Below are 17075 nucleotides of genomic sequence, written 5' to 3'. Positions count from 1 at the left end.
AATCTGAGAGAAAAAAACCGATGTCAACAAAACACAAGTATTTTGCAAAACAAGAAGATGATGAGAATTTCGAAGGCGACAAAACGTTCAACGTGTTAGAGAGAGAGAGAGAGAGAGAGAGAGAGAGAGAGAGAGAGAGAGAGAGAGAGAGAGAGAGAGAGAGAGAGAGAGAGAGAAAAAGAGAGAGAGAGAGAGAGAAAGAGAGAGAGAGAAAGAGAGAGAGAGAGCGAGCGAGCGAGAGAGAGAGAGAAAAATAGATGGAAGAGAGAGAAAGACAGAGAAATAGATGAATTGATAGATAGAGAGAGAGAGATAGATTGACAGATAGATAGTGAGAGAGAGAAAGGTGGATAGATTGATAGAGAGAGAAAGAGAATGAGAGCGAGAGACAGAGGACAGAGAGAGGTGATGATGAAAGATGTTACTTTTGATCCCAGCGAAGCTGGATGTACACTGAGCACAAAAAGTTAAGGATATTTTGTCAGTGGTATACCCCAGATGTTAATCAGCAGTTTTTTGGTCAGAAATATAGGTGTACTTGAAGATCAGTCTTTCTTCTGCTCAAAAATATGTTTCTGGAATCTGAGCAATATTTGGGTATGAAGTCACAGGTCCGGGACCACGCCTAACCCCCAAAATGGCGTTTTTTGACGGCATGATTCACTTTCAACCGTCGAAATGGTGACTTAAACTGAATGATATTTCGCATCTTTTATACCAGAAAGTTTATCCCAGCGAAGCTGGAGGTATCCCACGAATGCTATACTGTAATCGACTTGAGACATTTTCATACCGATAATACATGATAAAGAAGGATTCTTTGTGCCCGGCTAGGGGCTACAGTTGAAGATGGAAGTTCACCAAAAATTGGGACCATACTAACAAAAATACGGTGGGTGCAATAGGCGCCCCCGTTTGGACGGGTAGATATTCCGTAGTTTCCAAGTCTATGGATAAAGCTCGCGTAAGAAGATTACGTCACGGTCGAAAGTCTTTGACGTCAATTAATGCATCATGACGTCATGCCTCCCTGTAGTCTTTTTCTCTCGCGCGGTGTGTGTGTGTGTGTGTGTGTGTGTGTGTGTGTGTGTGTTCATTTTTTGCACATGTGTTAGTGTTACTGTTTGTGTGTGTGTGTGTGTGTGTGTATGTGTGTGTGTATGCGCGCGTGCATGAGTCTGTACTCGTGTGTGTGTGTGTGTGTATGTGTGTGTGTGTGTGTGTGTGTAAGAAAGAGAGAGAGGGAGAGAGAGTGTGTGTGTGAATGTGTGTGCATGCATGAGTTTGTGTGTATGTTTGTGTGTGTATGCAGGGGCGGACGAGGGGGGGTGCACAGGGTGCAGGTGCACCCCCCTTCCAGCAAAACTAAAAAATAAAAAAATTTGGAAAGCTGATTCTATGACCATTTCTAAGTTCAAATGGCACCAGATTGCACCATTTTGCTTCTTTGGGCCAAACAATTTTCCGAGGGGGCATGCCCCCGGACCCCCCTAGCACATTCACTTTCGATTCAAAGTGCACCCCCCCTTACAAAGCAACTGATCCGCCCCTGGTATGAGTGTGTATGTGTGTTTGTTTGTAAAGGTGTGTGTGTCCGACTGTCTATGTGCGTATTTATTTGTTTGTTTGCTTAACGCCCAGCCGACCACGAAGGGCCATATCAGGGCGGTGCTGCTTTGACATATAACGTGCGCCACACACAAGACAGAAGTCGCAGCACAGGCTTCATGTCTCACCCAGTCACATTATTCTGACACCGGACCAACCAGTCCTAGCACTAACCCCATAATGCCAGACGCCAAGCGGAGCAGCCACTAGATTGCCAATTTTAAAGTCTTAGGTATGACCCGGCCGGGGTTCGAACCCACGACCTCACGATCACGGGGCGGACGCCTTACCACTAGGCCAACCGTGCCGGTCTATGTGCGTATGAGTGTGTGTTTTGTGTGTATGAGATTTGTGTGAGTCAATGTGTGTGTGTGTGTGTGTGTGTGTGTGCGTGCGTGCATGCGTGCGTATGTACATGTGTGTCAGTGTGTGCGTGTGTGTGTGTATGTGTTTGTATAAGAGAGAGAGAGAGAGAGAGAGAGAGAGAGTGGGTGTGTGTGTGCGTAAGTGTATGTGTGTGTGTTTGTTTGTAAAGGTGTGTATGTCCGTCTGTCTATATGTGCGTATGATGTGGGGGGTGGTGTTTTGTGTGTATGAAGTGTGTGTGAGTGAGTGCGTGTGAGTGAGTGTGTACGTGTGTGTGTGTGTGTGTGTGTGTGTGTGTGTGTTCGTGTGTGTGTGTGTGTGTTTGAGAGAGAGAGAGAGAGAGAGAGAGAGGGAGTAAGAGAGAGGTTTGTCTTTCGCTGGGGTATGCAGTGCCTTGGCGTTGCACTTCTACTTAATTTGTTGTCTTACCTAACAAGTCATACAAATTTCGTTCAAATCCGCCGCGCAGTCAGGCTGATCCAGCGTGTTTAGGAGAGCGACCACAATCTTGAAAAACGGCAACAAATCCATGTTTTTTATGGTGTTTTTGCTGGGTAGCCGCAGTTGATATGCAATAAATCTAAAACTACAAATAGTGGCCTCTCCACATTTCACAGAACGATGAAAAAGACCCTCATCTGTATAATTATGTTCCAGTACTTAGAGCAAACAGAACCCGAGAATGGACGTTGTAACGGTTTTCTGTAAAAACTTTGAAACGTTTGTAACGTCCAAGAAACAAATGTGATATGCACTCAACTTTGTATACTTTGCAAAGAATGGTGCCATTACATGTGTGCCAAGTTTCAGAAACATTTGTTTGCGGGCTCAAATGTTATGATCGGGCCCGGTAGCTCAGTTGGTAGAGCACTGGACTTGTGATCGGAAGGTCGCAGGATCGAATTCGGGCCGGGACGGACACGGGTCAACTTTATGTGCAGACCCAGAGACGGAAGCCATGTCCCACCCCCGTGTCATCACAATGGCACGTAAAAGACCTTGGTCATTCTGCCATAAGTGCAGGTGGCTGAATACACCTGAACACGCAGACACCTGGGTAGCGCGACTCCGTTGCTGCTAGCTTTCCACTGGGAGGAAGCGACCCGAATTTCCCAGCGATGGGACAATAAAGTAATGAAAAATGAAAATGAAAAATGAAAAGAGGTGAAAAATACTGTCTCTGGTGTCTTTTTCTATAATTGTGTTTCTCGTTCTCCGATAGGATGCGTATAGTCTTCACGGATGATGCGAACAACTTGCTCAGTTGATCTAGCAGTAGCAGAAAAGAACTGTTCACGTGTTTTGAACACAGCTGTGCTGTATAAGAAAGAAGTAAAGAAGACAAAGAATCAAACAGACAGAAGAATGCAGACATGACGTCATATAATTCCAAAAATATGACGTCAGATGGAGGCAACACTGGGTTTTTCTCATCGTCGTCTTGATAGCGGCGAGACACAATCTGGCATTTTCTGTGACGAATCAGACAGTTGGAATGCTACGAAATGGAGCTGTGGAGATGGACATCGCCAGGTTTTTAAGAGTCTGTAAGAGCATTGTCTCGAGGTCATAACGGCCTACTATACAGAGAACCGTTATCTGTCCGTTATGACACAGAGAGAACGCCTTTTTGGTTGTCCCTTAATTCGTAAATCGTGAACATCAAGCTACGGGAACAGTCACACAAACTCAAAAAGTATAATTATTTGGAGCTCTTCGGATTATTTCTTTATCATGCACACATACAAACACACACGTAGTCACAGACAGACAGATGCATAAATTCACGCGCTAGCACACCATAACACCGTGCCAAAGACAAATTAATTTCAAAAACAACACACCTAACAGCAGATCTTATATAAGTTTCTGTGTCTGTGTAAGAGAGAGAGAGAGAGAGAGAGAGAGAGAGAGAGAGAGAGAGAGAGAGAGAGAGACAGACAGACAGAGAGAGAGAGAGAGAGAGAGAGAGAGTGTGTGTGTGTGTGTTTATGTGCGTGTGCGTGAGTTTGTGTGTTTGTTTGTGTGTGTAAGAGTGAGTTTGTGTGTATGTGTGTTTGTTTGTATACGTGTGTGTGTCCGTCTGTCTATATGTGGTATGAGTGGGTTTTTTGTGTGTATGAAGTTTCTGTGAGAGAGTGAGCGTGAGTATGTGAGTGTGTTTTGATGTGTGTGTGTGTATATATGTCTGTACGTTTGCGTAAGTTTGTGTGTAGGTGTGTGTGTGTGTGTGTGTGAGTGTGTGTATGTATGCGTGTGTGCATGTGTGTGTGTGTTTGATTGTAAATATGTGTGTGTCCGTCCGTGTGTTTTGTGTGTATAAAGTTTGTGTGAGAGAGTGAGTGAGTGCGTGTGAGTGAATGTGTGTGTCTGTGCGTGTGTGATTTGGGATGTGTGTGTGCGTGAGAGAGAGAGAGAGAGAGAGAGAGAGAGAGAGAGAGAGAGAGAGAGAGAGAGAGAGAGAGAGAGAGAACTCAGGAACTCAGGAACTCAGGAAATTTAATGCGAGGCCACCGGCATATACGCATGGGGGTTTACAAAAGACACAGGAAAAAATAGGAATAAAAATCCACAACAAAATTTCATGGTTGTACAGAAACAAGAGAAATATATATCGTGGCACGAAAATTTACAAATTTTGTCTCAAAGTATCAGTCATAGCAACAATTGCCTGTTTGAAATTTCTTCATCACGTGTTTTCATGGCATAATAACAATACATGGCTACAGCTCTATTAATGTATATACTCTCATTTTGTAGCAGAAAAATCAAGGGTGGTACATGTACATTGTCAGTGAAATATTTCAAAATATATTTTACACGTAGATCCTGGTATTTTGGGCAATGTAGCAGAAAATGTATTTCGTTTTCCACAGCAGGACAAAACGGGCACGTGTTTGGTACAGCACTATAGCGTTTGTTTCCATTCAGGTCAATAATACCTAGGCGTAGTTTGACAAAAATGTTTCTAAATTTAGTAAGTGTGATATCTGTTAGGTATTTTTCCGGCTGCAATAAAGACTTGAACGAACTATACGTTGAAAATCTATCACTTTCCATTATCTTACCAAACCATTCCTGCTTATAGCAGTCAATCAAACGCTGTCTAAACGCACGCAGAAAAGCTTTTTCATGAACAACACCACCATTCAGCCATACAAAGGAAAACCCACACATATCCAAACAACGCTTTACCGAGCAAGCCCAATTTTGCAAATCAACCTCATTTCCGGGTAACCTTGAGAATCTTTTTTTATCCATCTCGTACGCTTGTCTAGGTAATCTAACCAAAAACATGTTCTGCAGCTTTAGCCAGTACCTGATAACACTGACAGTACTGTCAATGAATAAAGGGAAACGACCGAGTTCTCCATATGCCATCGCGTTTGGAGTTCTTGGTAAAACATTCAAAAATCTTTTACAAGCAAACAAATGCGGAGATTCAACAGAACGAAAGCGTGTGATACCCCATATTTCAGAGGCGTACAAAAGCATAGGTTTTACTAGCGCATCAAACAATTTAAAAAATACACTAACATCCATGCTACCTAAGCTCCACATTGTTTTCATGATTTCTACCACTTTTCCCTTGGCTCTGCCTGCAAATTCTTCTAAAGCAATGTCAAATGATAATTTTGTTGTCAATGTGACACCCAAATATTTATAACTGTTTACAACATCCATAGGTTTACCTTGATAAAACCATTTTTCTGTCTTAGATAGATGACCGCCTTTCCGAAAAACCATTACTTTTGTTTTCTTTAAATTTACACTGAGGCCAAGGGCAGAGGAGGCTTGTTCAAGATTGTTCAATTGGTTTTGTAGTCCAACAGGTGTTGTAGAAATCAAACAAATATCGTCAGCAAAAAGAAGCAAAAAAATTTCTTGTAATCCAGGCAAAAACTGAACACCATGCCTTCCATTTGAGGTTACTTTATCGGCTACTTCAGTAATTAACAGGGAAAAAATCAGGGGAGACAACATGCAGCCTTGTTTCACCCCGGCAGGGCAATCAAAAAAGTCAGACACTTCAGGGCCCCATCTTACACATGACTGGACAGAATCATAAATCCCTTGTAGCATACGGAGCATTTTCGTCGAAGTTTTTATTTTTTGAAGAACGACCCACAAACTATCCCTGTCTACAGAATCGAAAGCTTTCAAATAATCAATAAAAGCAACGTACAGTTTACTTCTCCTTTGTCCATACAGACATTTCTTAATCATAGTCACAAGTGTAAAAAGATGATCAATAGTTGAATAGTTTTTTCGAAAACCAGCTTGTTCTTCACATATCTTGTGTTCACTCTCTGCCCATTTATACAGACGCCTATTTAGGATGGAAGTAAAAACTTTACTAATAGTACTCAGGAGGGAAATGCCCCTATAATTTCCAGGATTATTTACATCACCCTTTTTCAGTAAAGGAACTATCACGGACTGACTCCATTGTTTAGGAAACACACCAGTGTCATAAACACGGTTAAAGAACTTAGTGAGAAAAGGGGCAACAATATCCTCAGCTGCTTTTAGAAATTCTGCTGGTATTTCATCAATACCAGAAGCTTTCCCTGCTTTTAATTTTCGAATGGCTTGTTTTACCTCAGCTAACGAAATTTGTTCATCCAATTCATAAATATGTACATCTTCCTCACTTTCTTCATTTATTACATTTTCGTTTTGTTCAGGCGTTGAAGCTGTGTGCTGTCCCAAAATGTTTTCAAAGTGATCTTTCCAGACATCGATATTTATAGTAGCACGGTTTCTCTCCCTTGGGCGAGACCGCTTTACCGTTGACCAGAACATGGAAGGATTTTTTCTGTTTTCTAGTAAAGAATCTTGTACTGATTTTCTATGTGCTTTCTTTTTCTCTTTTATCATATTTTGATATTCAGATCTTTTTTGCAAATACTGTAGTTTATCCTCAACCTTTCTAGTGCGAGAGTACCGACTAAGTAATCTATTAACTTCACGTTTTCCCTCCCTACACTCTGTGTCAAACCATCGGCTCGTACGACGCTGACGGCCTCCAAAAAACACCGTGCGTCGCATGCACCGACCCGCTTCTAAAAGCGTGTTTACAAACATTGTCAAGGCAGCGTCAGAGTTATCATCAATACATGCAGCAGCGTCATCGATGGCAGTTTGACCTTCACGTGAAGAAAGAAAATCTAAAAATACACCAGCTTTGGAGGAATCCCAAGTCAGTTTCTCTGAACTAGTCTTATTCTCACTGTCTACATCAGCGTCAATTTTTAGGGCAGCACACACATCTAGCCGAACAGGCATATGATGAGACTCAATGCGGTTGACAACAGAAAACATATTTACATATTCAACAAAATCAACTGAAGACAAAAAGTGATCAATAGTACTATTTCCTCTTTCAGACACAAAAGTGAATTTATCATCGAAACCTGGTTGTACTAATCCATGCAGAGGTACAAGGTGAAACATGCAGCAAAACTGAATCAGTATTTTACCAAAGTTATTTGTCAAAACATCTTGTGATTTTCTTTCAAAAACATTACCATCCTCATCATCATCTTCTTCATCAACACATTCAAGACACCAATCCCCTATTCGGGCGTTCAAATCACCTCCAAGTAAATAGTACACATCCCTGCCAGCTTCCATTAAAGACAAAATAAACTGTTCTAGCATTTCTAGAGTACAATCATAATCTTTTTTATCATAGTACACACTGCCCACTGGATGATTATACAGACCAATAAACATCATGTCTTTCTCACAACCAAACAATTCTTTTGAAAGTTTTACGCACAAAACATTTTCACTCTTGGTATCAATAGTCTCAACAAAATCCGACAGACATTTACGAATCAACATAACAGTTCCACCAGAAACATGGCCCATCTTGGTCAGTTTCACACCTGGTGAATGAAGAACAATGAAATCACTAAAATAGGTACTGAAGTCAAAGCTTGGCAAAGTAAAGGTTTCAGACAAAAAGCAAACATCAAAAGAAGTTATGTAATCAACAAAATCAGGGTCAGTTAGCTTGGCAATCAACCCATTTATATTCCAACAAAGAAATGAAAAAGAAGTATTCAATTTGTCCTTATTTGCTGTTGCAACATTATTTACATCAGGTGTGTTTTTGTCATGTGCTTGTGTGTCTTGTTTGTTTGCATTGTCATAGCCTTGGCCACGCCCCTATTCGCTGTTTCCTGCACGGGTGGGAGTTCCACGCACGTTGCGAATGTAGGCCGAGTACCCACCACCTCCACTATCGCCACCCAATGTCATGTCTTTGTGGCCCTGCCGATTGGCTGAGCGGGTCACACGCTTATCTCTGGCGTCACTCTGCCCGGAATTCCGACCGGAATTTTCTTCAGTGTCACGGCTGTGACCCTGAGTGTCACTGACGTCACGCTCTATTTCTACTTCGCTGATTGGTTGACGCTGCTCGTGATCAGGGGGCGTCTCCGAGTCGGTGTTTGTCAACAAACCGGGGCCACCCGGCCGGCGGTTGTCAGCACGGCGATCATCGTTGTTTCTGGGGTTGTCATGGAAGCGTAGCTTGCCGTTTGTGTAGTAGGCCGTCTTCCCCTCCTCCCTCAGCTGTTTCAGCTTCTGGGTCTGCCGTCTGGTGAGATCTTGGGCCGCTCTCAGGTTGTCGTGCTCCATGTCGCTTCGTGCCTCGCGGTCTTTCATGAGACGCATCGCATCGCCCCAACGTTGGAACTTGGCAATGATAGGGCGGGGGTTGGGATTCTTGGGGTTGGGTTTGCCGAGGCGATGCGCTCGCTCGATGACGTCAGGCTCCCACTGCTTCTGAGGAATGTAGGTGTCAAGAACGTTTTTCACTGCAACAACACAGTCAGCATCGGTGTCGCCAACTTCTTCTGGTATTCCGAAAAACTTGACGTTGTTGCGACGGGAAAACCCCTCCAGCCTGTCAACCTCTGCCTCGAGGCTAGTCACCACACGATACAGATCGTCTTGTTGTGAGGAGAGGTTGGAGATCGACTGTTCGTTCTTCTTGAGGGACTTTTTCATTGTCTCTTGCTCATCCCCAAATTTCTTCATCAATGTCTCTTGTTTTCTAAGCATGTCTTCTTGTCGTTTGAGAAAGTCCGCCTGTGTTTGCATGGTTGCCAGAACGACATCCAGCTTCTGCTGCAACGACTGCTCTAAGTGTTTGATGCTATCTGCCACTGCAGTTGACTCCGCACCACCACCACTACTTTCGCTACTGCCACTGACAGCAGGCCCAGGGTTTTCCTCTACGTCATTGCTCAATCTCAAGCGTCGTATCGCGAAGGCAATCACTGCCAGGCACAAAGATGGCGCGTGCTGCACGTGCGGAAAGGTCACCGCCATAGGTGACAGGTGTACAAGGTCATCACTTGGCACTGACAAATGGCCAGTCACTGTTGACGAATTATAAGTCACAGTTCCCAGGGGTGGGAATGGCGCACTAAAAGCACTTTCCGCAACATCTTTGAAGCAGCACACGATGTTCGCAAGAAAAACAAGGCATCCCCAAGTAATGCACACGTCGCTGACACTGATTTCAGAACTGTCACCATACACGGGCTGAGCACAAAGCCGGTTCAAGAAATGTTTTGCCACACAAGCCAGATGAAAACGACCAATACTGGCCCTCCAAAGTCCTACCTCGATCATTTTCAGTAGATTTCTGCACACAATCACTTTAGACTTTCACTTGTATAGTTCTGGAGACTCAAACTTTGATATAGCCACTTTGAACTTGAAAAATATCCATCTTGTCTGCACTGTGAAAATTTTTCCCTCCTGCGCCATTCGTGGTCGACCTTGACCCCCCGAGAGAGAGAGAGAGAGAGAGAGAGAGAGAGAGAGAGAGATAATTTGTCCTTCGCTGGGGGCATGCAGTGCCTTGGCATTGCACTTCTACTTAATTGTAGGTGTGAGATAATGTAGAGGATAGTCTCGAAGACTGAGTGCGGTAGACAGAGGAAGGCCCCTGCCATGGATCCATGACGGTGTATCCATGCGAGAAGTGGCCAGAAGACTTGCTGTAAGCCATTCCGTCATCCAGAGACTGAGAGATCGCTTCGAGACCACTGGGCGGGTTGAAGAACGACCACGAATCACATCCGGTGGGAAATATTCAGTTAACACTTTACTTAACATTACAACAACAAAACAAGAGGCGAAGCCTTCAAGGCTCACGTAAGAAATCGACAAACAGTAACACAAACTCAATCACTCCGTCACACACACACACACACACAGTACACACACACACACACACACACACACACACACACACACACACACACACACACACACACACACACACACACACACACGCACACAGAAAGAGCACAGGTGAAACTGTGCAAGAAAGCGAGACACTAGATCTAGATCTGTCTGTCTGCATGTAGCCTACTTACATGGACACGACTGCCAAATAGTCTCGGCCCGCTCAAAATAACAATCACCGAGACTTTCAGTAATTCCATCGCGTGACGTCTAACCCTCGTACGTCATAATGTGACGTCAATGTAATATGACGTCTTCAAATGTTAAAGTTTCTACCACAGACATACATACATACATACATACATACATACATACATACGCACGCACGCACAGACAGACAAAAGTTAGCATCGCATAGGTTACACTTCGTGAGCCAACAAGGAATTACCGTCTTTCCTGGTGTCTTTCAATTTGTTGGTCGGTTGCGTTTGCCAAGTCAACCAACAGATCAGCGAGACCCCGACTTCCCTGAAAAATAGTATTTTCAGAGTTAAGACATACAAGTAATACAAGACGAATCAAAGTTACACAGGCGCAGGCAGAAGAGGTTAATTGTAATCAGGTAGCCCAGGGAAGGGGAATACTGGGATAAAGTAATGATGCATAGCAAGAGTTTGTATAGGTCGACGTTGGTGGTCATCGGACAAGGAACCATTTGCTGCATAGGGCTATTGACTTTAATGTAAGCAAATTAACTGGTCAAGTTGCTTCTTTAGTTTCGTAACTGGGTCATTCTCAGTGTCATGATCCAAACACTGGGCATACACATACAAATTAAAGTTCAAAGACAATTTGTGAAAATTTGATTTGCAATAGAATAGGGTGTGATAAAACTACAAGTAAAAAAAGGTTAATAAAAACGTGTTGTTTTTCTAGTAGATGGAGGGACAACGTTTGTACTGGTATTAACTGGCAAACGGTAGTAACTGGACATCAGTGGGAAAGTAAGGACTTCTTGAACGACCGCTTTTTGCCGATGCGCACAGTTTGAAGCGTCACGTACACGGTCTAACATCGTAGCCATCGCGAGGCTTATGCCCAAGAAATGATGCTGTAAAACAAAAACGTAGGGCGAGTGAGTCCCCAGAGATATCTATAGCAAAATTGCCAGGGAAAAAACTATCAAATCAACGGTCATCGTCTTATCAGAGACCTCTTTCCATTTTATTCTCTTTACTGTCAATCGTGGATTGTCAAATCTGCTGTTGGGAAATTAACGTAAACACTATAACGTATTTCATGTCACATGACTAGAACTTGGATAAAGACAGAGACATTTCGTCACAGGTCCTATCTGATTCCATGGTCTTTCTGGTCTACAGCAGAACAGTTTACTTCGACAGTGCAAACGCTGGTCTTTGTGCTATAAAGAAAGAGAACATTAATAATCGTGTTTCCTACACGCTCTCGAGATAATATACCAACAGTAACTGGAGACAAACATAAACAAGTCGCGTAAGGCGAAAATACAACATTAATTTTAGTCAAGTAGCTGTCGAACTCACAGAATGAAACGGAACGCAATGCAATTTTTCAGCAAGACCGTATACTCGTAGCATCGTCAGTCCACCGCTCATGGCAAAGGCAGTGAAATTGACAAGAAGAGCGGGGTAGTACTTGCGCTGAGAAGGATAGCACACTTTTCTGTACCTATCTTCGTTTTAACTTTCTGAGCGTGTTTTTAATGCAAACATATCATATCTATATGTTTTGGGAATCAGGAACCGACAAGGAATAAGATGAAAGTGTTTTTAAATTGATTTCGACAATTTAATTTTGATAATAATTTTTATATTTTTAATTTTCAGAGCTTGTTTTTAATCCAAATATAACATATTTATATGTTTTGGTAATCAGAAAATGATGGAGAATAAGATGAACGTAAATTTGAATCGTTTTATAAAAAAAAATTTTTTTACAATTTTCAGATTTTTAACGACCAAAGTCATTAATTAATTTTTAAGCCACCAAGCTGAAATGCAATACCGAAGTCCGGGCTTCGTCGAAGATTACTTGCCCAAAATTTCAACCAATTTGGTTGAAAAATGAGAGCGTGACAGTGCCGCCTCAACTTTCACGAAAAGCCGGATATGACGTCATCAAAGACATTTATCAAAAAAACGAAAAAAACGTTCGGGGATATCAATCCCAGGAACTCTCATGGAAAATTTCATAAAGATCGGTCAAGTAGTTTGGTCTGAATCGCTCTACACACACGCACGCACGCACACACACACACACACACACACACACACACACACACACACACACACACACACACACACACACATACACCACGACCCTCGTTTCGATTCCCCCTCTATGTTAATACATTTAGTCAAAACTTGACTAAATGTAAAAAGAAGTTTCATTCTGATTACCGCCACAAAAAGACACACAGTTTGATATTTCTGTGTCATATTTTAAATGTTTTTAAGGCGATGTAACTATAAGCTTGTTATTTATAAGAATCCTTTTAATTAGAAAAAAATGTCTGTTTAAAATTAAGTTTCTTTAAAGAACACAATTCACATTGATACAAGAATGGAAAATTGTGATTAATGTCATTCAAGAAAGGAAAATGGTAACAAATTACGTAAATTGTGTAATGCAACTTTGATGCAGTTTGATGTCAAAGTAAGTAAACATTTACCAAAAATAAAATCTAGTAACTAGGAAATGCTTGTCACTTGGATCTGTAGTACGACAGTAGAAGCAGAATCAACCGGACACAGTTAGCAGAAGGAAACTAATGGAAAAACGAGTATGTAACACAGACTTTAGGGGTAAATGTCAAGGTTATGAGTCATGCAGCCAACTACAACTGGTACTCGAACAGTCCCCGTGAGGCTGTTAGCGAGAGGTATTTCACACAGTTGATAAACAGGAGGTACCAAGGGCTCGTTTCGCTCTATTTTTCTTTCTGGGTTGCTCTCTCTCTCTCTCTCTCTCTCTCTCTCTCTCTCTCTCTCTCTCTCTCTCTCTCTCTCTCTCTCTCTCTCTCTCTCTCTCTCTCTCTCTCTCTCTCTCTCTCTCTCTCTCTCGCTCTCTCTCTCTCTCTCTCTCTCTCTCTCTTTCTCTCTCACTCGCTCTCTCTCACTCGCTCTCTCCCTCTCTCTCTAACTCTCTCTCTCTCCCTGTCTAATGTGAGCTTGTACGTCGGGGGGATGGTGGTCGGAGTAGGGGAGAGGGGGGGTGTAGTGTGTATGTATGTGTGTCACAGTGTATGTCTGTCCTACGGTATCTCTGTCGGCTGTGTCCGTTTGCAGGAAGAGCGCGTAAAAGAGGAATCCCCGGGAGAGCCCATTGCTTGAGAAAATTTCTGAAAATGAAAATGTAATGAAACCCGAAAATGTCGCTGTTTGTCGGTAGGCTTGGTATTTATCATTCGTATCATCGTAGTGTGTGTGTATGTGTATTTGAAGTGACTTCCCCAAAAAACAGAAATAGCTATGTTGACCCATTTGTCCAGATACTACCAGATTACCAGATACTACCATAACGAGGGTATGTAACATGGCACACCAGATGCATGGACAACCAATAACATTGTCAAGACCGAGATAAGGGATTGAAATGCAAATCAGAGTCAGGACTGTTCCTCTTAGTGGTACATGTCCGAGTAATGTTTGGCTTTATCATAACTTAGAACTTACAATGCAGTTTTACAATAATGCTGTTAAACGAGTTGAATATCTGACGGCAAAATCAAACTTTGCATGCAACTTCTCATTACTTGGAAACATTACATCAAACATTAAAATAAAATACTTAATGGGTTGTACGATATTCTGATTTATTCCCCCCTCTGCTTCTTTACCTCTGTAAACTTGTAGGGGTAGTTATTTTTCGATAATCACCCAGCAACCAAACAAATAACGACCCAGCAACAGCCTGAATCCTCGATAGTGCAATGGGTTGAGAGGTTGTTCTGTTTCGGTACTACTTTTTGCGACTGAAAAGTTCCGAACGCTCTAATGTACGAAGTATACATCTCTGGAGCAAATAATACAAACATACCGCATTTAAATTAACAACTACAGGCCTGAACACATGAATCTCCATATAAAATCCATGAGTTCGGTTGTTTTCTGAATCTCATCTGCCGTGCCGTCAAGCCGTTCATCACAAGCAATTTCCCAAGGCAAGTAACTCATACTTTGTCTAGCGACAAGAGTAGTTCCCCTTCTTTTCACTCAGTTCCTTCGACAACAGACTGCAATCCGACGGTCAGTTTTCAACAATATTTCATTTAATAAACAAATCACACGCAACCAAATGCACACATCTCATCAATTTAAACAACATAAAGGGGTTTCATACACTATTTTCCCCAGAAAACTGAACTTCATACAGTTTTTAACGTTGGAACACGGGTGCAAAAGTTCGTCTGCTAGTCCCATTTGACGAAAAAACATTATCCTGAGCGATACCAAAACATATACAGAACACACAATATCTGCCTTTGCCGCCACAGCAGAATAACAGCATATCTGTGTACTTGATTTTAGCCCAAAATAGGAAAACTGACAAGAAGTGTTAACAGAATGGAATGATTTGCACGGAACTATACAACCGCGCATTAATCGATCGCCTGCGCAGGTTGACTCATTGAGAGAAGCTACAGGCGAGACGGAGAAGCTGGCAAGAGAAAACAAGCTCTCTGAACCTTGAGAAGGATGGCAGAAAGCTCTGGAGGCTCACCAAGCAGTTGAATGATGAGAACACCAGCAGAGGAAAGATCGCATTAGAAGAGAACGGGAAGGTGCTAACTGGAAAGCATGCTGCCAACCAATTTGCTGAAAGCTATGCAGCTGAGAGCAACCTCCATGTTAGCCCCGAGAAACAGAGAGAAGCAAGAAGAGAGAAAAGAGAGAGACCTGCCAGACAGTCGACAGTGGACGCCATGAGTCAACCACTCACACTCCACGAGCTGCACTCAGCTCTGAAAAAGTCAAAGGCGAAGAAGTCCCCTGGCCCAGACGGCATCACCAACGAGATGCTAACCAACCTTGGTAGTGCAGCAGAGAACAAGCTACTCAAGGTCTTCAACAGCAGCTGGCAAGAAGGATCGCTACCACAACTCTGGCGAGAAGCGATCATGATCCCCATCTTAAAAAAAGGGAAGGATCCAAAGAAGGCCACCAGCTATCGCCCAATCAGCCTCACCAGCTGTGTTGTGAAGACCCTGGAGAGAATTGTGAACGAGCGCCTCAGGTTGTACCTGGAATCCAGGAACCTCCTCGCCCCTGAACAAGCTGGATTCCGACAGTTCCGCAGCACTGAAGATCAGGTCACTTACCTGGCGCAAGAAGTTGAAGATGCCTTTCAGGAACAGAAGCTGGTCTTCGTCACCTGGATAGATCTTCAGAAGGCCTTTGACAAGGTCTGGAAAGATGGACTCCTTGTAAAACTGCTGAGGAAAGGCGTGTCCAGCAACATGTACCAGTGGATTCGCTCTTACCTCTATAACCGCAGGGCAAGAGTTAACGTCGACCAGACCAAAAGCAAGAAGTTCCTCCTTCGTCATGGCGTCCCTCAGGGCGGAGTCCTCTCCCCCACACTCTTCCTTCTCTTCATCGACGATCTGGTGTCTGAGATGCCCAAGGGGATCAAAGCTGCTCTCTACGCAGACGACCTTGTGATCTGGTGTAAGGAGGAGCACGCAAGTACTGCCACCTACAGAATGCAGCAAGCGGCAGATAGGCTGAACGCATGGGCAGAAGATTGGTGCGTCTCCATCAACAAGGAGAAATCCTCCACCACCCTATTCACACTGTCGCCAAAGCAGAAAGCCGGAACCATTAGGCTTGGTGGAACTCCTCTGAGAGAGGATGAAGAAGCAACGTACCTTGGTGTCACCTTTGATAGACGGCAGACCTGGAAACCACACATTGCACAGGCAGAGACAAAGGCCCGGCGCAAGCTAGCCATACTCAGGAAGCTGGCAGGTACCACCTGGGGAGCGAACGAGAAGATACTGAAGACAGTATACCAGGGAACAATCAGACCCCACCTCGAGTACGGCTCCACAGCGTGGTCAACCTCAGCCAAGACAAACCTGCAGACCCTTGACCGTGTGCAAAACCAGGCCCTCCGACTCATCACCGGTGCAATGAAATCCACGCCCATCAAGGAAATGGAGAAGCTTACCACCATCCAACCCCTCTGTCAGAGAAGAGAAGCCAAGACTATGGTACAGGCCGAGAAGCTCAAGTGCCTACCCGACCACCCCATGAAGCACAGACTGAGCAACCTCACCAAGAACCGGCTTAAACGGAGCAGTTTTGTACACGAGAGCAAGAGACTTTCTCGACAGTACAGGGAAGTCCTTCCACAGAACACTCTACCTCTGACTCAAGAAGAAGAGGAAACCCCCAAGGCAACAGAGAAACCAGGCATCCAGATCTGCACCAGTGTTCCACATGTTACCTCAGGAGAAGATCAGAATGACACAGCTCGACAGGCACTCACCTTAGCCCTGATCGACGAACAGTACCCAAAAGAGGCGTGGATCCATGTATACACCGATGGATCAGCAACTAACGCCGTGCTCAATGGAGGTGCAGGCATTCTCATCCAGTTCCCTGGGGGACATACAGCTACATCCAGCGTTGCCACTGGCAAACACTGCACAAACTATAAAGCAGAAGCAGAAGCTCTCATGCAGGCCGCCTCCTTCGTTCAGGACTCCGCAGACCCTTGCTACCAAGTTGTCTTCCTCTCGGACGCCCTTTCAGTCCTTCAGGCCCTAGAGAACGACAAACTCCCACAGCTGGCCAAAGCATTACAGATGGTCAGACAAACCAGAAGAGTTGTCCTCCAGT

At 43.7% G+C, this 17075-nt stretch overlaps 1 protein-coding gene across 1 annotated transcript in view; it reads right to left on the bottom strand.

Annotated features, from left to right (window-relative positions):
• Positions 1 to 10632: 10632 nt before the first annotated feature.
• LOC138956876 (uncharacterized) overlaps positions 10633 to 17075 on the bottom strand; it is a 50025-nt gene continuing 43582 nt past the window's right edge. The window contains exon 7 of the mRNA XM_070328094.1: positions 10633 to 10716. Within this exon, the coding sequence (XP_070184195.1) occupies positions 10633 to 10716 (84 nt within the window). The remainder of the gene's footprint in view (positions 10717 to 17075) is intronic.

This window comes from Littorina saxatilis, unplaced genomic scaffold, assembly GCF_037325665.1.
Source record: "Littorina saxatilis isolate snail1 unplaced genomic scaffold, US_GU_Lsax_2.0 scaffold_178, whole genome shotgun sequence".
Lineage (NCBI taxonomy): Eukaryota > Metazoa > Mollusca > Gastropoda > Littorinimorpha > Littorinidae > Littorina > Littorina saxatilis.
The sequence above is the reverse complement of the archived record's forward strand: the minus strand, read 5'-3'. Positions and strand labels throughout refer to the sequence as shown.